Here is a 24407-nt window from a genome sequence, read left to right as displayed (position 1 = left end):
TAGGCAGTGAAGAAACTCGTATGGCCAAACTATGCTGTTCTATTTCGGCTTGTCTGTGTTTGCACTCCACAAATTCTGCGCTTCAAATGTTTGCACGCATCAATTGATGAACATTGCTATATGCGCACCTTCAAGTTATGAAATGAAATCCGTGTGGGAATGTCAAGGTAGGAGATGGTCTTGAAAGCAATACAAGGTGAGTAAGCCAGAATCTGCATGAGACGAGATCGAGTAAGCAGGCATTTGCGTGTGCCTGCGTTGTTTGGTAGCCGAATCTTACATGGTACGTACACCGAGGGAAAAGCGCTTTACAGCCCAGAAAGCGGGAAAGGCGGAGACTGTCCTGCGCCGAAACAAAGCGCTCAGCTCCGAACACTGAACTGGTAGCAGCAGTTGGTGGATTTGGTGCAGTGCAGCAGATGTAGTGAGTAGCACACTTTGCATATCCAGAGCTCAGAGGTCGGCGCCATTTCTTTTGTTTTATTTTCCCGGGCGAAGAAGCGGCAGCCTCCCGTTCTGGTATTCTTTGCTTGCGCGCCAAATATGCATACGTACATCTGAATATAGTACAATCGAGTGCACTTCGGCATCGTAGCTGAGCAGGAGCTGCGATCATGGGCGGCCAGTGGAGTATGATCGGGTCAACGGCGAAAGCTTCCGTCGCTTCGAATAACAAGTCAGTGGAGACGGAGCTGGACGCGCCAAGTCTAGGCATACGTTGGTAGGAGTACATGCTGTTCACGCGCTGACTCTGAGCGTTACTTGACTGTATCTGTACCAGGTAGGTTGACTGTAAAACCCCTCTGCTACTGACCGGAAACGTGCACAATGTTCTACTCCTACTAGCTTAACGAGCCAAATCTACTGGAATATCCTGCTGATACATATGTATAATAAGTTAGTAAAACTGATTTTGCTGCTGCTCACGTTTGATGTAGAGAGGTGGCCAGTGTCAAAAATGCTATATATTATTAGAGCATCTACAGCCGTATATAACAAATATAAATCAAACGTCCGCGGACGTGCCGTAGTGACCGATCATTCCTCAAATTAGCACAACTGCATACGAACATCTCATACTAGATTCTCAAATCCATACAAAAGCATGCAAATGATAAAACCTACGTACTAATCTGGCTACTCCTCGTTGGAGATGTCAACAATCTCCGTGCCCCGGCTCCGGCAGCATGGCAGAAACTGATGCTCCCACGCATCCAGCCTCCTCCTCCTCTATCTCTGCATCGAATTCGGCGAAGAGCGCGTCGGACGCCGCCAGCCCCTTCCGGAGGAACTGCCGGTTGGCCTCCATGCAGGCCTAATCCTGGATGGACTCCAGGATGGCCTGCTGTTCCACCTTCTCCGTGGCTTGGGCGACGGCGAACTCCGCCTCCGCCATGTTGAACCCCGAAGCAGACTGCTCCGCCTCGTCCTGCTTCGGATCCGCCACCTCCATCGGCTCCGGCAGCGACTCTTCCTCCTCCTCCTCCGACTGCTGCTCCTCGTCCTCCTCCGGATCCGCCATCTCCATCGGCTCCGGCAACGGCTCTTCCTCGTCCTCCTCCGACTGCTGCTCCTCGTCCTCCTCCGGATCCGCCATCTCCATCGGCTCCGGCAACGGCTCTTCCTCGTCCTCCTCCGACTGCTGCTCCTCGTCCTCCTCCGGATCCGCCATCTCCATCGGCTCCGGCAACGGCTCTTCCTCGTCCTCCTCCGGCTGCTGTTCCCCGTCCTCCTCCGGCTCCTGCGAGTCCGGAGGCAGCCCGACAGCGATTCGGGCGGCGCCGCCTTGCCTGGATCTCCTCCGTGATCTGCCTTCGGCGTGAGCATAGCGTACGTGGTGATCAGCCGCCAAACCATGGCAATGCCAGAGAGCATGGAGGAGCAGGGAAAAGGAGGCGGAGGGGCTCAAGTGGCGGCGCAGAGAGGGAGGAGGTGGATGGGCTAGGGTTGGGGGACGCCGGCTAGCCTAAATAGCCGGATTTGGCCTCGGGCGGAGAGCCAAAGCGGTGCCACACGACGTTCACACTGCGGTGACGGAGGAGGCGTACGACGGACCACCGGATTTTCGGGCTAGTCCGCGTGGGACCTCATCGCCAGTCCTATGTGGCGGACGCGCCCTAGCGCCCCCATATCCGCCCCATATTTGGACTGGATATGAGGGGTGCCAGTCAGCCCGGCGTTTGAGACCCGTTTGAGGTGTCCGTCTGGGTCAAAAATTTGTGACCAGCCAATGACCAGGCGGCCCGCCTAGACGAGGCGGGTTTGGGGTGCCCGGCTGTGGATGCTCTTACGAGGTAGAGGGAGTATCATTTAGCAAATCATTTAAGAGCATCTTCAGCCGAGCGCCCTGCATCTGTCTCATATGTCCAGGTAGGCCGTCCGATCACTGGCCGGTCATAGAAAAAAATGACCTAACTGAAACTCTCAAACAGGCCTCAAACGGACTGACTGACACCCCTCATATCCGTCCCAAATGTAGGGCGGATATGAGGCGGCCTGGGCATGCCCCGGTGCGTCCGCCACGTCAACCGAGCCCATGGCTGGCCCATCCCGACCCCACAAAAACCCTCATCCGACAGAAACCCTAGCTCACTCCGCTCCCCTTCCCGAAATCCGCCAAATCCCTAGCGCCGGTGAGCATGTCCAGCACCAACAGCCACTCCAACGGCAGCTCCAGAGATGAGGAGGAGCTGGCGCTCCGTATCATGCTCGAGTGCTCGCAGGTCGATACGGGTCCGGTGCGACGCCACCTGTCGCCCGTCGCCGCAGCGCCAACGCCGACACCAGCCGTTCTAGCCCCGCGCATGGATCTGCGAGGCCTGCCCGATCTACTCCTCCCGCCCGACGGCCTCCTCCACCTCCGGCCGCTGCTCCGCGCGGACAGCGTTGGGGTCTAGTGTCCTCTTCGCCGACGCTGCGGATGCGGACTCCGTATTCGGAGGCACATGACGCCTGCCGCGAGAGGCAGATGGCGGGCGGGTCCAACGCTTCTGCGTAGTCCACCTGCCGCCGCCGGGTGCCCGACGAGGACGACTGTCTCCTCGAGTGGGTGTGTCGCCGGTCACTGACTGAGGCGGAGACGAAGGCCCGACGGTTCCGGAGGATCAACGCCAAGCAGCCCCGGCTCGGTATTGAGCAATCCGAGCAGGAAGCGGCGAGGGTGGCCAACTCAAGCGCAAGCAAGACCGCGTCGTACGACGCTTGTAAGGCTACATCATCATCTCCGATTCCTCCTCCTCCTACGGGTCCGACGGCTCCAACATGGACCCACCACCTGCCGCAGACTCCTACAGCTGCGGCGGCGACTGGAAGGGCAAAGGGTCGGCGAGGAAGTGGTGAAGCTCGCCCTCTCCTGTTTATAATCTAGTTGTAGTATGTAGTTACAATGTGCCTGATTGTTGAACTGTGTGACTTGCCTGTTAGATCTTTTGGGTGATGTTTATGTGAATTATGGCTGTTTGGTACCAGTTTATACGTTTGTTTTCTGTCGATTTTGATCGTTTCGTGATCTATGTAATAGTTGCATGGATCTGTATGGATATAGGATTCGGAATATGAGATACGCGGGTGTGGAGGCTTGAATTTAGGGATTGTTCGATCAGTGTATGTGGGCATGCTGAATGATATAGGATTCGGAATATGAGATACGCGGGTGTGGAGGCTTGAATTTAGGGATTGTTCGATCAGTGTATGTGGGCATGCTGAATGCGTTCGCAGACATATAGGAGGCCGGATTTGTCAACTCCGACTATGGATGCCCAGTGTGAGTGTGTGACGGGCGGTTGGGTCGTTTCCTACTTGCCATTGAATGGTGCGATCAAAGATTGCAATTTGCAGACATAGGGGGTAATTGTTGCTCCAGTATCGATGAGAAAAGGTGTATGGCTTGCCAAAATAATGACTTAAACAGTAGGTTTTAAAAAAATCGACATAACATTTTTTTTGGTATGACACATTTTTTCAGACACAACAAATCAACCGTGCCCTGCCGAGTTAACACCATTTTTGACGTCGTCTTTGACGCCTTCCATAAACCGCAATGCTATCGACCGATGGCGTCTACATCATGAACATCGATCTAGAGTCAACTATATTTTGAAGCAGAACAGGGGTGGCGAATTTAGGATGTTCCTATCCAACAACGAAGCCCATTCCCAATCATTGCGTGAACTAGTCGGCAAGATCGGGGTCACACACAAAAAAGTCGGCAAGAGGGCCGTTGATGCAATGAGATATGGGCGTTCATTCACAACACGCACATGCATCCGCTGAGTTCAAAGACTTTTGGACGATCTATATGTGTGATACCGCGATCAATGATTGTGAAATGCTAGCTCCTCCTCGTGTTGTGGGTGTGCTATCTATCCTTGCCCTGATCTGTTTGGTACATCGGTCGGTTTTCCTTTTCATCACCAAGTGCGTGCCCCCCACGGCCACGATGTGGTTGTGGGAGAAGGATCGCATATCACATGTGCAGGCGCACGAAGTTTCAACGACAGCTTTGAATTTTGTGTTTATTCTGAGAACTGAGACTTGATACGTAAAGGTTAATTCTGCATGTTCGGAGAGGTGCATCGTTTCAACTGAGTAATGATCGAGTTAGGTGTACGCCGCCAAAGTGGCGAGATATTGTGGCGGTGACAAATCATGCTGCTAGGAGTCAACTTCACGGCCTAATCCATGATCAGACCAAAATCTTCCCGTTGGGTGCTGCTCTCATGCCTTTTGTTCTGTGCACCTTTTTCTTAGAATGTTTGCCACCTTATATATGCAAAAAAATGGTAATTTAGTTTCTAGATACACTGTAAAACACCATTACACAATATTTTATATTGTTTGGTTTCTATATCATCATATTTACCTAACATATTTTTCAACTCTCTAGGTCGCTTGCATATCCCTCAGGTTGGAGATGCCGGGGAGGGGGGCGAAACTAAACCATTGCCCCCTCCTCTCCTATCCTACACAGCTGCCATTGGAGGACACCGGCAGCAAGGGGGTGCCTTGCGTATAAATGCCTTCAGTGCCGCAGTGCGGCACAATTGATAGAGTTTGGTCGTCATTGCGGTGGCCCCCTGTTCTCCTAGGTGGTCGTGATATTGCAATGTTGTTGTGTTGCGTGGGCAGCGTTGTCCGTCGTGGGCGGCCGTGCACGTTGACGACTCTCCATTGCCTTGATCTGACGATGACTGCTTGGGGTCTGGTCGGCGCAACAGTGAAGCGGCAGTGATGTCGGCGACACGAAGAGGTGCAACAATAGATCTGGGCTGTACGCTTACGGCTTGCGGTGGCCACAACATTGTCATTATGGCTTGGCATTGTTGTTGTCGGCGGCCTATACTACATAGGTTCTAGAGTATGTGCATATGTGATGGTTTAGCGACGATGTCCGACTCTTCTCATTTTGCAACAGTTCTATGCTCATACACATAGATTTGATCGCGTGGTGATGATATCCACACCAAGGATATGCACACGACTCTGAGTCTGAGGCTCACCACTCTACATTACATTCTAAACTACCAAATTCGGGAATGGCTAGACGTGAGTCACCTGAAGGTCAGTCGATTTCGTTTCCACCGTTGGATGAAAAATAAATGGTGCAGATTACTTCTTCTACCTCCAAACTTCTTCTTCTTTCACCCGCCAAACCTGCCACAGGCCGAACCGCCGGCCATCGTCGCCCGCGGCTAGTGGCGCTCCCACGATCGCCTCGCTACACAGCCCTTTCCTGAACCACCCCCACTGCTGGTCTTGCCGCCGCCGCCGGCCATCCCTCTAGCCCCACCCGAGTCCAGTTTTTTCTCCGACGAAACCCCACCACCGCCGTCCACCACTGCCCTCACCCTAAACCCTAAGATAGATAATGGGGTAACCCTCCGGCGAGCCCCTTCTTTCTCCTTCCTTCTCTCCGGCAAGGCCCTTTCCTTCTCCTTCCTTCATTGAAAACCGACTGCGCACAATAGCTAAAGTCAGTCGATTGGCCTCATATATTCCTTTGGTTAGATGAGAACAAAATAAAGCTTCGTTTCATGATTTCAATGCGGAAGGAATCTGGAAACTGCACGAATCGGACGGCGGTCGCTGAAGGTTGGTAGCATGACAACATCACCGGATGCACTTGCACCTACCTAAACTACACTTGTGTCTGCCGCTTCAATCGCTGCTAAAATAAACGTGGATCCCGTGCCGCGGTAGAAGGTTCCACTGATCGATCATTGTGCGCAGAAACATAAAATATTTTAGCTTGTTTATATACATCGACGACCATGTCAGCCCTGGTTTAATCATGCTGATGAGCGGATCATGCCGTCATCGTAGCAGTTGCTTGTGTGAGTGTGTGACTATGGTTGCCGCGCCGGCGGGGCAACGGAAACGGCCACCGGAAAGGCAGTTGGGCGGCTCACTTTCCATTCCTTGGTGGAAATACCATCTCGTGGCCGTGCAGCTTGGTGCATGTTTTGCGACGTACATCATGTGAGCTAACTGCAGAGATGCCCGTCTGAAAAGGCGGTGGTTAGGTCAGGCAACTCCCTATCGGGCATCGACCCCCATTTTAGTTCGACCTCAACGTATCTTTCTCCCGGACGCCAGAGCCCACAAAAAGGCATCTAGAAGGACTTTTCTGATCTAGGATTAGTAAGTTGGGTGCAACAGTGGTGGAACGGGTCAGTGCCTCACCGAAACTGTGCATGGACATGAAATGGTGGGCATCGCTGGACTGGTTTTTTCTCAAACACAATAATTACATTGGCCCATTCTGGGTATATCTTTTCCTCTCTCACCTACCTGCCATGTACGTAGTAGTACCATATATTTGTGATTTGTCCAGGCCAGCACCAGCTGCGGCTAGCAGCGTGCGTGCGTGCCTAGAAGCTAGCACGGCCTCCCCGGTGCTCCTGCATGCATCCTATGATCATACTCTCTCTGTCCGTGAATAAGTATACATCTAGCTTTTGTCCCAAGTCAAAGTTTTAAAATTTTGACCAACTTTACAGGGAAAAGTAGCAGCAGTTATGGCACTAAATTAGTATCCTTAGAATCGATTTGAAACGTACTTTCATAATATACCAATTTGATGTCATATATACTACTACTCTTCTTTATAAAGTTGGTCAAAATTTTAAAACTTTGACTTAGAACAAAAACTAGATGTACTTTACATTTATTCGCGGACGGAGGAAGTATCTCACCTCTTGGACCATGTGACCACTCTTGAGCCTTGACCACCTTCTGGGAAGATGCGGAGATTATCTGTTCCCAACTAGAATGGTGGCGGGCTGGCGGCGAGCAGAATGTTGGCTGGATGAAGGCCGGTGTTAGGTGCAACCAGAATTCTGGTACGGATGTCGTCCCCTGTTGGTACCGCACAAGGTTGGACGTTGGAACCAACCGGACTTGCAGATGTATATCTGACCCTTTCCGTACCCATCCTGTGGGGCTGGCACGAATCGGCCCGCCAAACAACACAAAGGGAGAAGTAGTGTTGTTAATTGTTGCAATATTCTTGCCAGCTGGTAGTCTATAATTATGCATGTAATACGGGTCCTTTCTACTAATAATTTACCATGTATCTTACGTCAGGATCGTGCTGTGATGGAATGGTACGAGATGCAGGTGGTGATATTAGGCCTCAATGTGACGACATTGCTCGATCGACCGGGAGACATCTGTGAAAGCAAAGGCGATGCGTGCGAGATACTGCCATGCTAAAGACGGGCAGCATCCAGCAGCGGAGCCACCATTTTTCACTTCCACCCGGCCGGGGTTAATTAGTTGAGGTCGTGCTGGAGCCCTACACGAGCCGCACGAACGACTCGTGGCGGACACATCCCACCATTTCTCGCATCCTTGTTCCCTTCTCCGCGTGAACTTCATACGCGGCGGCAGGATCAGTAAGGCGCCCACCAAGAAGAAGAAAGGAGATGACAGATGTCAGTTGTATACTACCGATGCTGTCATTAGCTCATAGTAACAGAGGAATGGTGGAGCTGGAGGCCGTAGCGAGGTCCGCTACCAGTTCTCTAGGAGCTCGGTGTAGACCTTATCACGGGGTTACCGATCCATGATAGCTGAAGCTTTGGTGCTCCGGGACGGCGTAGTCTTTGTAGTGCCCGGAAGGTTTAAAGACATTGTCATGGAGGTTGACTACCGGAGGTTGTGCACCTCTGGAATTCTCGCCATAATTCTCTTTCGGTCGCGGCTTTGCTTCTTTTAAAAATAGGGGATTTATCTACAGATTTTAGTTTTTTGAGAAAAAATCTCGCCAACCATTATTGATTGGAAGTAATGTTCATAGGTATGTTCATAGGTGCAACTGTTGGATCACGAGGACTGCCCAACCACATGTCTACCTATAGAAGATTACAAGCAATTTGGCGAGACTATCGGCCACGAAATTGAAGTTTCTGGATTCATGGATGAAACCATGGAACTGAAAACTAGCTTTATGTTCTAATATTTCATGTATAGTAGCAGCATGCATGGGGACCTCCTGTCCCATGGTTAATGTGGTTAATGATATTCTTGTAATCGGATGCCACCAATGCCCACTGTACGCCGAGGTCCTGCAAGCGTAAGTCTCGAGGAACACCGGATCAATTATGCCTTGAAAACCCACCGCAGAAGAGCCCAAATAAATTTCAGCCTCATTGCGATAGATAGCCATTGCATGAAAAAATAGACACCTAAACATGTATTTGAAAAAAAATCATTGTATTTACAAAATGTTAAATCATTTATTTAAAAATGTTAATCATCCATTTATAAAATTTATTTAGAAAAAGGAATTTAAAAATGTATTTCTAAAATGGTAAAACGCATATAAAATATTTAGATGTATATGAAAAGGCGGACATAAAAAACGTACTTAAAAATGTTAATCATGTATTTTAAAAATGTTACATGTGTATTAAAAATGTTACATGTATATGAGAAACTCATATGGCCAACCTATGCTATTCTATTTTCAGGTTTGGTGCCCTGGGAAATGCGGTTCTCCTGACCTTGAGAGATTTTATGCCTCAAATTTTCATCAAGAGTGCAAAACAAGCTGACTAGGCCAGAATCTGCATGAGACGAGATCGAGTAAGCAAGCATTTGCGCATGTCTGCGTTGTTTGGTAGCCGAATCTTACATGGTGCACCAAGGGAAAGCGCTTTGCTACAGCCCTGGAAAGGCGGGGACTGTCCTGCGCCGATACAAAGCGCTCATCATCAGCTCGGAACACTGAACTGGTTAGCAGTGGTGTAGTTGGTGGACTGATTTGGCGCAGTACTTCCGGCCCTCCTTTTGCTTCTGACGTCCTCCTTGCTAGGCTAGTACTTCTTCCGTTTCACAATGTAATGCGCTAACGTTTTTTGATATTCAACTTTGATTATAAATTTAATCAACGAGTAGTAGCACACTTTGCATATTCAGAGCTCACAAGTCTGCGCCATTTCTTTTGTTTTATTTTGTGGGGCGAGGAAGCGCCGGCCTCCCGTTCTGGTATTCTTTGCTTGCGCACCAAATATGCGAGCCCTGGTGGCCGGCCTTTGCATCTGAATATACAATCGAGTGCACTTCAACATCATAGCTGAACAGGAGCTGCAATCATGGCCACTAGAATAGAATGTGATCAGGTCAAACGCCATCGCTTAACAAGTCAGTGCGCACCGAACTAGGCTGAGTCTACGCGTACGTGCATGCCGCTAAAACGCTGACTTTGACCGTTAATTAACTGTAGATTTACTGGGTAGGTTGACTGTAAAACCTCTCAACTGTAATACTGAGTAGCTTCCCTAGAAACGTTCACAATGTCCCACTACTAGCTTAATAAGCCGAATCTGCCCAGATATATCTTGCTAATAGATAAAATAGGTTATTACCCCCTCCATCCCATAATAACATCGTTCTGCAAGCTAATTAGCTTGCAAAACGATCTTATATGGGACAAAGGGGTAGTAAACTGCGGCCCTCACCCAGGATGCATGATGTCCTAGCTTGGGGGGCGGATCCGAGAGACATCTTCTCTGTCAAATCAGCCTATAAAATGGGGCTGGAGGAAAAACTGCGCGCATCTTCATGCGCGGTGAGCAGGGCACCGGACAGCAATCGTGCCATATGGACAACATTGTGGAGGTGCCCTGCTCCACCTAAGGTACGGATCTTTGGTTGGCGGATAGCAACTAATTTTTTGACAACTATGGAAAATAAGCATAAGAGAAATCTGTAACATTCTGATGTTTGTGTCATGTGTGGCATCGAGCGGGAGGATACCTTTCACGCCGTGTGCAGGTGCCCTATGGCGTGCGCCCTATGGGATGCTATGAAGGAGTCATGGCCTCTTCCGGACCTGCGGATGGTGTCCAACACCGGCGAAGAATGGCTTCTACATCTCCTGAATAACATCATGGAATTGCAGCGCTTGGTCAATCTGATGACCTTTTGGCGAGCTTGGCACTGTCGGAACGAAGTCATACATCACAAACCGGCACCACCAATCGAGAGTTCAAGGAGATTTCTGAACAGCTACATCGACTCCCTGCTATGCATCAAACAGCAACCACAAGGAGACTTGGTGAAAGGGAAGATGGTGGTTCAGAAGGTGCCACAAGTGGTGAGGCAATCAGAGGTTCAGTCTAGTGTTACACCTGAATCTACATGGGTAAAACCACCACCTGGCTGGGTGAAACTGAATGTTGATGGGTCACATATCCCTGGCGAGTGTATTGGAGGTGCGGGCATGGTCTTGAGGGACGACATGGGAGCCATCATCTTCTCGTCGTGTCGGTTTCTTCGATCATGCCACACACCAATGGAGGCGGAAATAGCAGCGTGTCTCGAGGGTACTGTTGGAAATATGCCCTAGAGGCAATAACAAAATGGTTATTATTGTATTTCCTTGTTCATGATAATTGTCTATTGTTCATGCTATAATTGTATTAACTGGAAACCGTAATACATGTGTGAATACATAGACCACAACATGACCCTAGTAAGTCTCTAGTTGACTAGCTCGTTGATCAATAGATGGTTATGGTTTCCTAACCATGGACATTGGATGTCATTGATAACGGGATCACATCATTAGGAGAATGATGTGATGGACAAGACCCAATCCTAAGCATAGCACACGATCGTGTAGTTCGTTTGCTAAGAGCTTTTCTAATGTCAAGTATCATTTCCTTAGACCATGAGATTGTGCAACTCCCGGATACCGTAGGAATGCTTTGGGTGTACCAAACGTCACAACGTAACTGGGTGGCTATAAAGGTGCACTACAGGTATCTCTGAAAGTGTCTGTTGGGTTGGCACGAATCGAGACTGAGATTTGTCACTCCCTATGACGGAGAAGTATCTCTGGGCCCACTCGGTAATGCATCATCATAATGAGCTCGATGTGACTAAGGAGTTAGCCACGGGATCATTTGTTACGGAACGAGTAAAGAGACTTGCTGGTAACGAGATTGAACGAGGTATGGGGATACCGACGATCGAATCTCGGGCAAGTAACATACCGATAGACAAAGGGAATTGTATACGGGATTGATTGAATCCCCGACATCGTGGTTCATCGGATGAGATCATCGTGGAACATGTGGGAGCCAATATGGGTATCCAGATCCCGCTATTGGTTATTGGCCGGAGCGATGTCTCGGTCATGTCTGCATGGTTCCCGAACCCGTAGGGTCTACACACTTAAGGTTCGGTGACGCTAGAGTTGTAATGGGAAATAGTATGTGGTTACCGAAGGTTGTTCGGAGTCCCGGATGAGATCCTGGACGTGACGAGGAACTCCGGAATGGTCCAGAGGTGAAGATCGATATATTGGACGAAGGGTATCGGAGTCCGGAATTGTTCCGAGGGTACCGGGTGACGACCAGCGTGTCCGAAAGGGGTTTCAGAGGCCCCGGCAAGCGTTTGGGGGCCTTATGGGCCAAGGGGAGGGGGCACATCAGCCCACTAAGGGGCTGAGCGCCCCTCCCACCCCATCTCACGTAACTTGGAGAGGTGGGGGCGCCTCCCCTAGGGCAGCCACCCCACCCGGCTTGGGGGGCAAGTTTCCTAGGGGTGGGGGCGCCCAAACCCATCTAGGGTTTCCCCTATGGCCGCCACCCCTCCCCTAGGGAACCCTAGGGCGCCTCCTCCACCCCCTTCCCCCTATATATAGTGAGGGGGAGAGAGGGCAGCCGCACCCTTCCCCTGGCGCAGCCCCTCCCCCTCTCCTACACCTCCTCCTCCTCCGTAGCGCTTGGCGAAGCCCTGCCGGAGAACCACAAGCTCCATCACCACCACGCCGTCATGATGTCGGAGTTCTCCCTCAACTTCTCCTCTCCCCTTGCTGGATCAAGAAGGAGGAGACGTCCCTGGGTTGTACGTGTGTTGAACGCGGAGGCGCTGTTGTTCGGTGCTTAGATCGGAATCGATCGCGATCTGAATTGCTACGTGTATGACTCCACAAACCACGTTCTTGTAACGCTTCTGCTTAGCGATCTTCAAGGGTATGAAGATGCACTCCCTCTCTCTCATTGCTAGTATCTCCTAGATTGATCTTGGTGACACGTAGGAATTTTTTGAATTATTGCTACGTTCCCCAACAGTGGCATCATGAGCTAGGTCTATGCATAGATTCTATGCACGAGTAGAACACAAAGCAGTTGTGGGCGATGATTTGTTCAATTTGCTTACCGTTACTAGTCTTATCTTGATCCGGCGGCATTGTGGGATGAAGCGGCCCGGGCCAACCTTACATGTACGCTTACGTGAGACTGGTTCCACCGACTGACATGCACTTGATGTAGGGATGGCAATGGGTCGGGTTTGGGGTGGGTGGAGCTGGTCCAAATCCAACCCATGACCCATCTTCCTACCCTCTGCCTATCCACCAAATTATCCATGGGCACAACTTGTGCCCATGCCCAAACCCGTTGGATACCCACATACCCATGGAGCTCCATGGGCATAGAAAAGTCAGCATGAAACCTTTCCAAAGGTCAAATTAGCTCATTGGCATTCACTCAAAAATGATAACATAAGCTACATGCATAAGTAGGCAACAAGTAATACGATGAGTCCTTAAGTATGACATACTAGAGGTTGATTCTGCAGCATATAGCTTATGGCACCAGTTGTATATTGCCTGCCATTTCCCATTGATTCGCTCTTTCTACTATCACTGGCATATGGCCTCACATGATATACGGGTATCCATTGGATATCCATGGAGCACAAACTATAACCGTGCCCAACCCGGCTGTTCGTGTGTATCCATATCCACGGACCCATGGGCAGAAATGCACTCCATACCCTTTCCCAACCGGGTCGGGTATACATGGGTATCCAGATCCATGGATAAAATTGCCATCCCTAACTTGATGCATAAGGTGGCTGGTGGGTGTCTTTCTCTCCCACTTTAGTCGGGTCGGATTCGATGAAAAGGGTCCTTATGAAGGGTAAATAGCAATTGGCATATCACCGTTGTGGTTTTGCGTAGGTAAGAAACGTTCTTGCTAGAAACCCATAGCAGCCACGTAAAACATGCAACAACAATTAGAGGACGTCTAACTTGTTTTTGCAGGGTATGATATGTGATGTGATATGGCCAAAAGGATGTGATTAATGATATATGTGATGTATGAGATTGATAATGTTCTTGTAATAGGAATAACGACTTGCATCTCGATGAGTATGACAACCGGCATGAGCCATAGGAGTAGTCTTAATTTATTTATGACCTGTGTGTCAATGAAAACGCTATGTAATTACTTTACTTTATTGCTAACCGTTAGCCATAGTAGTAGAAGTAATAGTTGGCGAGACAACTTCATGAAGACACAATGATGGAGATCATGGTGTCATGCCGGTGATGAAGGTGATCATGCCGCGCCTCGAAGATGGAGATCAAAAGGCGCAAGATGATATTGGCCATATCATGTCACTTTATGATTTTCATGTGATGTTTGTCATGTTTACATCTTATTTGCTTAGAACAACGGTAGCATAAATAAGATGATCCCTCGCTAAAATTTCAAGAAAGTGTTCCCCCTAACAGTGCACCGTTGCGAAGGTTCGTTGTTTCGAAGCACCACGTGATGATCGGGTGTGATAGATTCTAACGTTCGCATACAACGGGTGTAAGCCAGATTTACACATGCGAAACACTTAGGTTGACTTGACGAGCCTAGCATGTACAGACATGGCCTCGGAACACAAGAGACCGAAAGGTCGAACATGAGTCGTATAGTAGATACGATCAACATGAAGATGTTCACCGATGATGACTAGTCCGTCTCACGTGATGGTCGGACACGACCTAGTTGACTCGGATCATGTATCACTTAGATGACTAGAGGGATGTCTATCTAAGTGGGAGTTCATTAAATAATCAGATGAACTTAATAATCATGAACATAGTCAAAAGGTCTTTGCAAATTATGTTGTAGCTTACACTTTAGTTCTACTGTTTAAGATATGTTCCTAGAGAAAATTTAGTTGAAAGTTGATAGTAGAAATTATGCGGACTAGGTCTGTCAATTGAGGATTATCCTCATTGCTGCGCAGAAGGCTTATGTCCTTAATGCGCGGCTCGGTGTGCTGAACCTCGAGCGTCGTGTGTAGATGTTGGGAAACATCTGACATACACGTTTTGATGACTACATGATAGTTCAGTGCGTAATGCTAACGGTTTAGAATTGTGGCACCAAAGACGTTTTTGAGACGTCGTAGAACATATGAGATGTTCCAAAGACTGAAATTGGGATTTCAGACTAGTGCCCACGTCAAGAGGTATGAGACCTCTGAGAAGTTTCTTAAGCCTGCAAACTAAGGGAGAAAAGCTCAATCGTTGATCATGTGCTCAGATTGTCTGAGTACTACAATCGCTTGAATCGAGTGGGAGTTAATATTCCAGATGAGATAGTGATGGTTCTCCATAGTCACTGCCACCAAGCTATTAGAGCTTCGTGATGAACTATAACATATTAGGGATAGACATGATGATCCTTGAGCAACTCGCGATGTTTGACACCGCGAAAGTAGAAATCAAGTAGGAGCATCAATTGTTGATGGTTAAACCACTAGTTTCAAGAAGGGCAAGGGAAAGAAGGGATACTTCATGAAACGGCAAATCAGTTGCTGCTCTAGTGAAGAAACCCAAGGTTGAACCCAAACTCGAGACTAAGTGCTTCTGTAATGAGGGGAACGGTCACTGAAGCAGAACTACCCTAGATACTTGGTAGATGAGAAGGCTGGCAATGTCGACAGAAGTATTTTGAATATACGTTATATTATTATGTACTTTACTAGTACTCATAGTAGCACCAGGGTAATAAATACCGGTTCGGTTGCTAAGTGTTAGTAACTCGAAATAAAAGGCTGCAGAGACTAGCTAAAGGTGAGATGACGATATGTGTTGGAAGTGTTTCCAAGGTTGATGTGATCAAACATTGCACGCTCCCTCTACCATCAGGATTGGTGTTAAACCTAAATAATTGTTATTTGGTGTTCACGTTGAGCATAGACATAATTGAATTATGTTTATCGCAATACGGTTATTCATTTAAGGAGAATAATGGTTACTCTGTTTATTTGAATAATACCTTCAATGGTCTTGCACCTAAAATAAATAGTTTATTGAATCTCGATCGTAGTGATACACATGTTCATGCCAAAAGATATAAGATAGTAATGATAGTACCACATACTTGTGGCACTGCCATTTGAGGCATGTTGGTATAAAACGCATGAAGAAGCTCCGTGTTGATGGATCTTTGGACTCACTCGTTTTTGAAAAGATTGAGACATGTGAACCATGTCTATTGGTAGATATGCATGAAGAAACTCCATACAGATGGATCGTTTGGGCTCACTTGATTTTGAATCACTTGAGACATGCAAATCATACCACATGGGCAAGATGACTGAAAGGCCTCGTTTTCAGTAAGATGGAACAAGAAAGCAACTTATTGGAAGTAATACATTTTGATGTGTGCAGTCCAATGAGTGCTGAGGCAAGTAGTGGATATCGTTATGTTCTTACTTCACAGATGATTTGAGTAGATGCTGAGTATATTTACTTGATGAAACACAAGTCTGAATTATTGAAAGGTTTAAGTAATTTCAGAGTGAAGTTCAAGATCGTCGTGACAAGAGGATAAAATGTCTATGATATGATCATAGAGATGAATATCTGAGTTACGAGTTTGGCACACAATTAAGACATTGTGGAAATTGTTTCACAACTAATACCGCCTGGAACACCATAGTGTGATGGTGTGTCTGAACATCATAACTGCACCCTATTGGATATGGTGCATACCATGATATCTCTTATCGAATTACCACTATCGTTTATGGGTTAGTTATTAGAGACAACCGCATTCACTTTAAATAGGGCACCACGCAATTCCGTTGAGACGACACCGTATGAACTATGGTTTAGAAAAACCTAAACTGTCGTTTCTTAAAAGTTTGGGGCCGCGACGCTTATGTGAAAAAGTTTCAGGCTGATAAGCTCGAACCCAAAGCGGATAAATGCATCTTCATAGCATACCCAAAACAGTTGAGTATACCTCCAATTTCAGATCCGGAAGCAAAAGTGATTGTTTCTAGAAACGGGTCCTTTCTCGAGGAAAAGTTTCTCTCGAAAGAATTGAGTGGGAGGATGATGGAGACTTGATGAGGTTATTGAACTGTCACTTCAACTAGTGTGTAGCAGGGCACAGGAAGTTGTTCCTGTGGCACCTACACCAATTGAAGTGGAAGCTTATGATAGTGATCATGAAACTTCGGATCAAGTAACTGCCAAACCTCGTAGGTCGACAAGGATGTGTACTACTTCAGAGTGGTACTTAATCCTGTCTTGGAAGTCATGTTGCTAGACAAAAATGAACCTACAAGCTATGGAGAAGCGATGGTGGGCCCGGATTCCGACGAATGGCTCGAGGCCATAAAATCCAAGAGAGGATCAATGTATAAAACAAAGTATAGACTTTGGAAGAACCACTTGATGGTCGTAAGGCTGTTGGGTGCAGATGGATTTTAAAAGGAAGACAGACAATGATGGTAAGTGTCACCATTAAGAAAGCTCGACTTGTCGTTAAGATGTTTTCTGACAAGTTCAAGGAGTTGACTACGGTGAGACTTTCTCACTCGTAGCGATGCTGAGAGTCTGTTGGACTTATGTTAGCAGTTACCGCATTATTTATGAAATCTTGCAGATAGGATGTCAAAACATTGTTTCCTCGACGATTTTCTTGAGGAAAGGTTGTATGTTATACAACCAGAAGGTTTTGTCAATCCTGAAAGATGCTAACAAGTATGCAAAGCTCCAGCAATCCTTCTAAGGACTGGAGTAAGCATCTCGGAGTTGGAATGTACACTTTGATGAGATGATCAAAGATTTTGGGTTTATACAAAGTTTATGAGAAACTTGTATTTTCAAAGAAGTGAGTGGGAGCACTATAGAATTTTTGATGAGTATATGTTGTTAACATATTGTTGATTAGAAATGATGTAGAATTTCTGGAAAGCATACAGGGTTATTTGAAAAGTGTTTTTCAATGGAAAACCTGGATTAAGCTACTTGAACATTGAGCATGAAGATCTATAAGGATAGATCAAAAACGCTTAATAGTACTTTCAAATGAATACATACCGTGACAAGATTTTGAAGGAGTTCAAAATAGATCAGCAAAGAAGGAGTTCTTGGCTGTGTTACAAGGTGTGAGTATTGAGTAAGACTCAAGACCTGACCACGGCAGAAGAGAGAGAAAGGACGAAGGTCTTCCCCTATAATTTAGACGTAGGCTCTACAGTATGCTATGCTGTGTACCGCACCTAAAGTGTGCCTTGCCATGAGTCAGTCAAGGGGTACAAGAGTGATCCAGGAATGGATCACATGACAGCGGTCGAACTTATCCTTAGTAACTAGTGGGCTAAGGAATTTTCTCGATTATGGAGGTGGTGAAAGAGTTCATCGTAAAGGGTTACATCGGTGCAAACTTTGACACTAATCCGGATGACTCTGAGTGGTAAACCGGATTCGTATAGTAGAGCAGTTGTTTGGAATAGCTCCAAGTAGCGCGTGGTAGCTGCATCTACAAAATGACATAGAGATTTGTAAAGCACACATGGATCTGAAAGGTTCAGACCCATTGACTAATAAACCTCTCTCACAAGCGAGATATGAACAAACCCCATGGGTGTTGGATTCATTACAATCACATAGTGATGTGAACTAGATTGTTGACTCTAGTGCAAGTGGGAGACTGTTGGAAATATGCCCTAGAGGCAATAATAAAATGGTTATTATTGTATTTCCTTGTTCATGATAATTGTCTATTGTTCATGCTATAATTGTATTAACTGGAAACCGTAATGCATGTGTGAATACATAGACCACAACATGTGCCTAGTAAGCCTCTAGTTGACTAGCTCGTTGGTCAATAGATGGTTATGGTTTCCTGACCATGGACATTTGATGTCATTGATAACGGGATCACATCATCAGGAGAATGATGTGATGGACAAGACCCAATCCTAAGCATAGCACACGATCGTGTAGTTCGTTTGCTAAGAGCTTTTCTAATGTCAAGTATCATTTCCTTAGACCATGAGATTGTGCAACTCCCGGATACCGTAGGAATACTTTGGGTGTACCAAACGTCACAACGTAACTGGGTGGCTATAAAGGTGCACTACAGGTATCTCCGAAAGTGTCCGTTGGGTTGGCACTAATCGAGACTGAGATTTGTCACTCCGTATGACGGAGAGGTATCTCTGGGCCCACTCGGTAATGCATCATCATAATGAGCTCAATGTGACTAAGGAGTTAGCCACGGGATCATGCGTTACGGAACGAGTAAAGAGACTTGCCGGTAACGAGATTGAACGAGGTATGGGGATACCGACAATCGAATCTCGGGCAAGTAACATACCGATAGACAAAGGGAATTGTATACGGGATTGATTGAATCCCCGACATCGTGGTTCATCCGATGAGATCATCGTGGAACATGTGGGAGCCAGTATGGGTATCCAGATCCCGCTATTGGTTATTGGCCGGAGAGATGTCTCGGTCATGTCTGCATGGTTCCCGAACCCGTAGGGTCTACACACTTAAGGTTCGGTGATGCTAGAGTTGTAATGGGAAATAGTGTGTGGTTACCGAAGGTAGTTCGGAGTCCCGGATGAGATGCCGGACGTGACGAGGAACTCCGGAATGGTCCGGATGTGAAGATCGATATATTGGACGAAGGGTATCGGAGTCCAGAATTGTTCCGGGGATACCGGGTGACGACCAGCGTGTCCGAAAGGGGTTTCAGAGGCCCCGGCAAGCGTTTGGGGGCCTTATGGGCCAAGGGGAGGGGGCACATCAGCCCACTAAGGGGCTGGCCCCTCCAACCCCATCTCACGTAACTTGGAGAGGTGGGGGCGCCTCCCCTAGGGCAGCCACCCCACCCGGCTTGGGGGGCAAGTTTCCTAGGGGTGGGGGCGCCCAAACCCATCTAGGGTTTCCCCTATGGCCGCCGCCCCTCCCCTAGGGAACCCTAGGGCGCCTCCTCCACCCACTTCCCCCTATATGTAGTGAGGGAGAGAGAGGGCAGCCGCACCCTTCCCCTGGCGCAGCCCCTTCCCCTCTCCTACACCTTCTCCTCCTCCGTAGCGCTTGGCGAAGCCCTGCCGGAGAACCACAAGCTTCATCACCACCACGCCGTCATGCTATCGGAGTTCTCCCTCAACTTATCCTCTCCCCTTGCTGGATCAAGAAGGAGGAGACGTCCCTGGGCTGTACGTGTGTTGAACGCAGAGCCGCTGTTGTTCGGCGCTTAGATCGGAATCGATCGCGATCTGAATCGCTACGTGTACGACTCCACCAACCGCGTTCTTGTAACGCTTCCGCTTAGCGATCTTCAAGGGTATGAAGATGCACTCCCTCTCTCTCGTTGCTAGTATCTCCTAGATTGATCTTGGTGACACGTAGGAATTTTTTGAATTATTGCTACGTTCCCCAACAGGTACGTCCCTGGCGCTGCAGCATACAGAGAAACCCACATCGGACGCACGACCAACATGGCCGCACATTGCATGGCTCAAAGAGGACTTACTAGCCAACGTACGATGGTTTGGCTGCAAGCTGGGCCTGATTATTTATGTTTTATTTGTGAAAATGAGTGTACAAACATTACTTAATTAATGAATGCTCATTTCACCCGCAAAAAAAGGGTAGTATTTTTTTAAGGACAAAGCAAAGCTTTTAACTTAACGGTGTACAGGCAAATCGCTTTAAACACAAGCAACCACAGTGGGCGGTACATCAGAGTTCCAACCGACACTATCGTTTGGCATACATGATCGGCCGATTTTAGCTAGTTCATTTGCTACAGTATTCGCACTCCGACGACATACGGTAACAGACTGTTTATTGAACCACATCTTCAGTTGAAGCTTCGTATCCTCTATGATAGCCGCAAATGGCGAGGAGTCCACCCTGGTTAGGTCCAGCGCCTCATGCAAGAGTTGCGAGTCCGTTTCAAAGACCACTCGGAGAGCCCCCACCTCGGTCGCCATGGACACTGCCTCGGCCATGGCCACAACCTCTGCAGCAAATGGGCTGGCGACGTGCTCTTTTCGGCCTGCACGAGCTAACATCACCTCCTCAGCCTCATCCCGGATGACCACCCCCCAGGACACAAAGGTCTCACCCGGGGTATACGCCCCATCGACATTGATCTTCACCATATCCGGCGCTGGTGGTTGCCATCTGCAGATCACTGCTTTTTCCGGTTTGTCGCCAAACAGCTGCATGTACTCCTGTGTATTACAGAGAACCCGCCTTGTCAACTCCATTGTTTGAACGCCCATCTCTCCCTCTTTGAGTTTATTTCTGTTGTTCCACCAATGCCACCAGAAGGTGAGGATTTGCACCCTAACTTTTTCATCTAGCCCCCACAAGAAGTCCTGCATTATATGCACGGACGTGATTTTCTCGAGCTCTACTCTTATTCTCTCCAAGCTCATGGCCCTCCATGCGACCTTGACTGATTTACATTTGATAAAAAGGTGAGCTCCATCTTCATCTGCAAGACCACAAAAGAGACACTTTGTAGATTCTACTTTCACTCCTCTCTTGGCCAGATTGGTGTGCAACGCAAGGGACTCGTCCTTGATGCGCCACGTGAACATTTGGATCTTCCGCGGGCTGGGCAACTTCCAAATTCTCTTCCAAGACTGATCATCACACCTGTCCAGATTGCCGGCTACCCCATCGCTGCTTCCAGGTATTCCACGCTGGTTCTGCTGCTCTAGATGGACATGCAACTTATATGCACTCTTGACTGAATGATTTCCCTTACTGTCAAAATGCCATGCCACAAAATCGTCGACCCCCTCCCGCAGTGGAATTTGCAGTATATGCCTTGCATCATCCGGCCAAAAGTACTCCCTGACAAGTTGCTCGTCCCAGAACCAGTCATTGGGTCAATCAGATCACTTACAAAAGTAAGTAAATTTTGTCCCCGCGGAGTGATGACCCGTCTAGACCACGCTCTTGGGATCCAAGGGTCGGACCAAATATTCACGGTTGAACCATCCCCTATCCTCCAAATGATTCCCTCCTTGACAAGCTCCAGTCCCGTTAGTATACTTCTCCATGAGTATGAGATTCCATCCCTTGGTGCAGCATCAAGGATATTGCTATGAGGAAAGTAGCGAGCCTTTAGGATTCTTGCACACATACTGTCCGGGTTTTGGAGTAGTCGCCATCCCTGTCTGGATAGCATGGCAATATTAAAGCTATGCATGTCCCGAAAACCCAATCCTCCCATTGCTTTCGGCTTTGTCAAAGTTTCTCGGTTTATCCAATGCATGGTGTTTTCTTTATCCTGGTGGCTCCCCCAAAACTTCCCTATCAGCGTATTTAGTTCTTTGCAGAACGTTTTGGTGAGATCAAAACAAGACATGGCGAAGGCTGGAATGGCTTGCACTACTAACTTTACCAAAGTTTCCTTCCCACTCTTTGCTAGAAGCCTTTCCTGCCAACTATGGAATCGTTCACACATGTTCCTCTTCAGATAAGCAAACGTACACCTCCGAGAGCGTCCAACATGGACAGGCAGACCGAGATATCGGTCATTCCACTCTTCACTTTCTATCCGAGTCTCGCCCTTGACCTGCTGCTTTGCTTGTGCTTCCGTGTTGGGGGAAAACATCATTGCAGATTTCTCAGTGTTAATACACTGCCCAGAGCAGTTTCCATACAGCAACAGAATGTCATGAAGAGCAGCGGCCTCCTCCTGCTTCGCCTTGATTATGATCATGGAATCATCGGCAAAAAACAGATGTGATACACTAGGTGCATTCTGACATACTTTGACTCCGCTTATCTTCCCTTGCTCCTCTGCTGCATTTAGAAGTGCGGACAGTTCTTCGGCACAAATCACGAAGAGGTAGGGAGAAAGTGGATCGCCTTGTCTCAAGCCACGAGAAGGTCTGAATTGATCCGTCAGAACCCGTTCACCTTGATCTGATATCTTACGGTGGTAACACATTTCATAACAAGATCCACCCACCGCCTCCGGAATCCTAGCTTGAGCAGGGGTAGTAAACTAATGTAGTTGCTGCTGCTCTGGTTCGACACATAAAGGTTTTTTTTTAAAATTGAAACCGTAGAACAGTCATTCTACGGCAAAGTTTGACACATAAAGGATCTCATATGGGACGTAGGCGAAGCTTCCTTGAACTGTAGGATACCTTTTGGCAAATCATTTCCGAGAGTCATGCCACGTTGCATCCCCTTTTCGAAAAATAAAAATAAAAAATGCCACGTTACATCGCTTTCTTGCTGGCGTTGTATGCTGCGCTCAAAGATTGCAATGCCAAGTTTTTTTTTAGCATCAGTACAGACACAAGCGCTCATATACACGCGCATACACTCATCCCTATGAACGCACACACGCACACTCTACCCCTATTTGAACTCTGATGGGTTGGGGATACCACTGTCCACCTAACCATCTCAACCACAGGTTGGTTCGCGATTGCAATGCCAAGTTACAGGGGACAATTGTTGCTCCCGTATCGACAAGAAGAGGGGTATTGTTTTCCGAAAAAATGTTCATTCTATTCATCTTTAATTATGACAATACAGTAAATATCAAAACTAATAAAAAACATATCCAGATTCGTAGACCATTTATCAACAATTACACGCACGGACACGAGCTGAAGACGTGTCACCGTCATCGCCACTCCCACACCGGAGTCAGGCAAACTTATTGTATAGACATCTCTAAGATGCAAATGAACAATGCGTCGTCCGAGCTCACACTTTGACGGTGAACTCCAAAACCAAAGACTTGACGTTGTCTTTGACGCCCTCCGTAGAGGAACCGCAATGCTTTAGACCGATGGCATCTACATCATGAACATCGATCTAGAGTCAACTCTATTTTGAGAGGAACAGGGGTGGAGAACTCAGGATGTTCCTATCTAGCAACGGAGCCCATTCCCAATCATTGCGTGAACTAGTCGGCAAGAGGTCTGTCTTGATGCAATGAGATATGGGCGATCATTCAAAGAAGGCACATGCATTCGGGTTTAATTCAAAGACTCTGAAAAACCTCAGTCCTCATATGTGTGATGCCGCGATCTATGATAGTGAAATGCGAGCTCCTCCTCGTGTTGTGGGTGTGTTATCCTTAGAGCTTCTCCAGCCGCGCTTTCAACAGGTCTTTCCCAGACGTTTTTGTCGCGCCGACGCCGAAAAAACGGCCCAGCCGCGTCTTCAGAAGTCCGTTTTTTATTGACTCGGGCCGAACTGGTGCCGGCGGACCCAGGTCGAACCCGGCTTCCTGGGGCGCCTGGGGCGCCGGCACAAGCGAAAAGGACGCGTGGGTCCGCCCTGTCGGCGAGGCGAGCATCTCTTCCCGCCGTTTCTTTCCTTTTTTCCCCACTTCCCTCCCGCACTCTTCCTTCATCCCGCCAATCTCCCTCCTGCTCGCCTTCCTCCCAGCCGGCCGTCATGCCACCGAAGAAGTACGTCGCCCCCCGCGCGGCGGCAACCGCGACCGCCTCAGTCGCCCAGCCGAAGCAGAGGAAGCCGAGGGCGCCGCCGATCAAGCCACCGGGCATGTCAAACGTCGAGTGGATGGCGGAAGTTCAGCGGCGGGAGGCTGTCACCGCCGACCGGCGGAACAGGGCCATCGGCGGACCAAGCCGAGGCCGAGGCGAACCGCGCGGGGATGATGAATCCACCCGAAAGCCACTCCCAGTACGCGCCCTGGGGCCAGCAAGGCGTCGGCTCTTCGCAGCCATGGGGATCGCCCTCGCCGGGTTATGCCGACGGGGACGCGCACGGTGGGTTCAACCCAAACGCCACCTTCCCCCATGGATACCCGCCCAGCGCACGCCCTCTCCCGCCTTCG

At 48.3% G+C, this 24407-nt stretch overlaps 1 protein-coding gene across 1 annotated transcript; it reads right to left on the bottom strand.

Moving 5' to 3' along the window:
* Positions 1-20268: 20268 nt before the first annotated feature.
* Positions 20269-24114, bottom strand: LOC147991724 (uncharacterized). Its single transcript, XM_087538781.1, has 2 exons — positions 23827-24114; positions 20269-21438 (listed from the first exon to the last, which is right to left on the bottom strand). The coding sequence occupies exons 1-2, from the start codon at positions 24112-24114 to the stop codon at positions 20269-20271; spliced, it is 1458 nt and encodes a 485-aa protein (XP_087394907.1).
* Between the last annotated feature and the right edge of the window lie 293 nt (positions 24115-24407).

This window comes from Triticum urartu, chromosome 1A (genome assembly GCF_056163025.1).
Source record: "Triticum urartu cultivar PI428250 chromosome 1A, HENAU_Tu73, whole genome shotgun sequence".
Taxonomy (NCBI): domain Eukaryota; kingdom Viridiplantae; phylum Streptophyta; class Magnoliopsida; order Poales; family Poaceae; genus Triticum; species Triticum urartu.
Note: the sequence above shows the minus strand (reverse complement) of the source record. Positions and strands in the feature narration are given on the sequence as shown.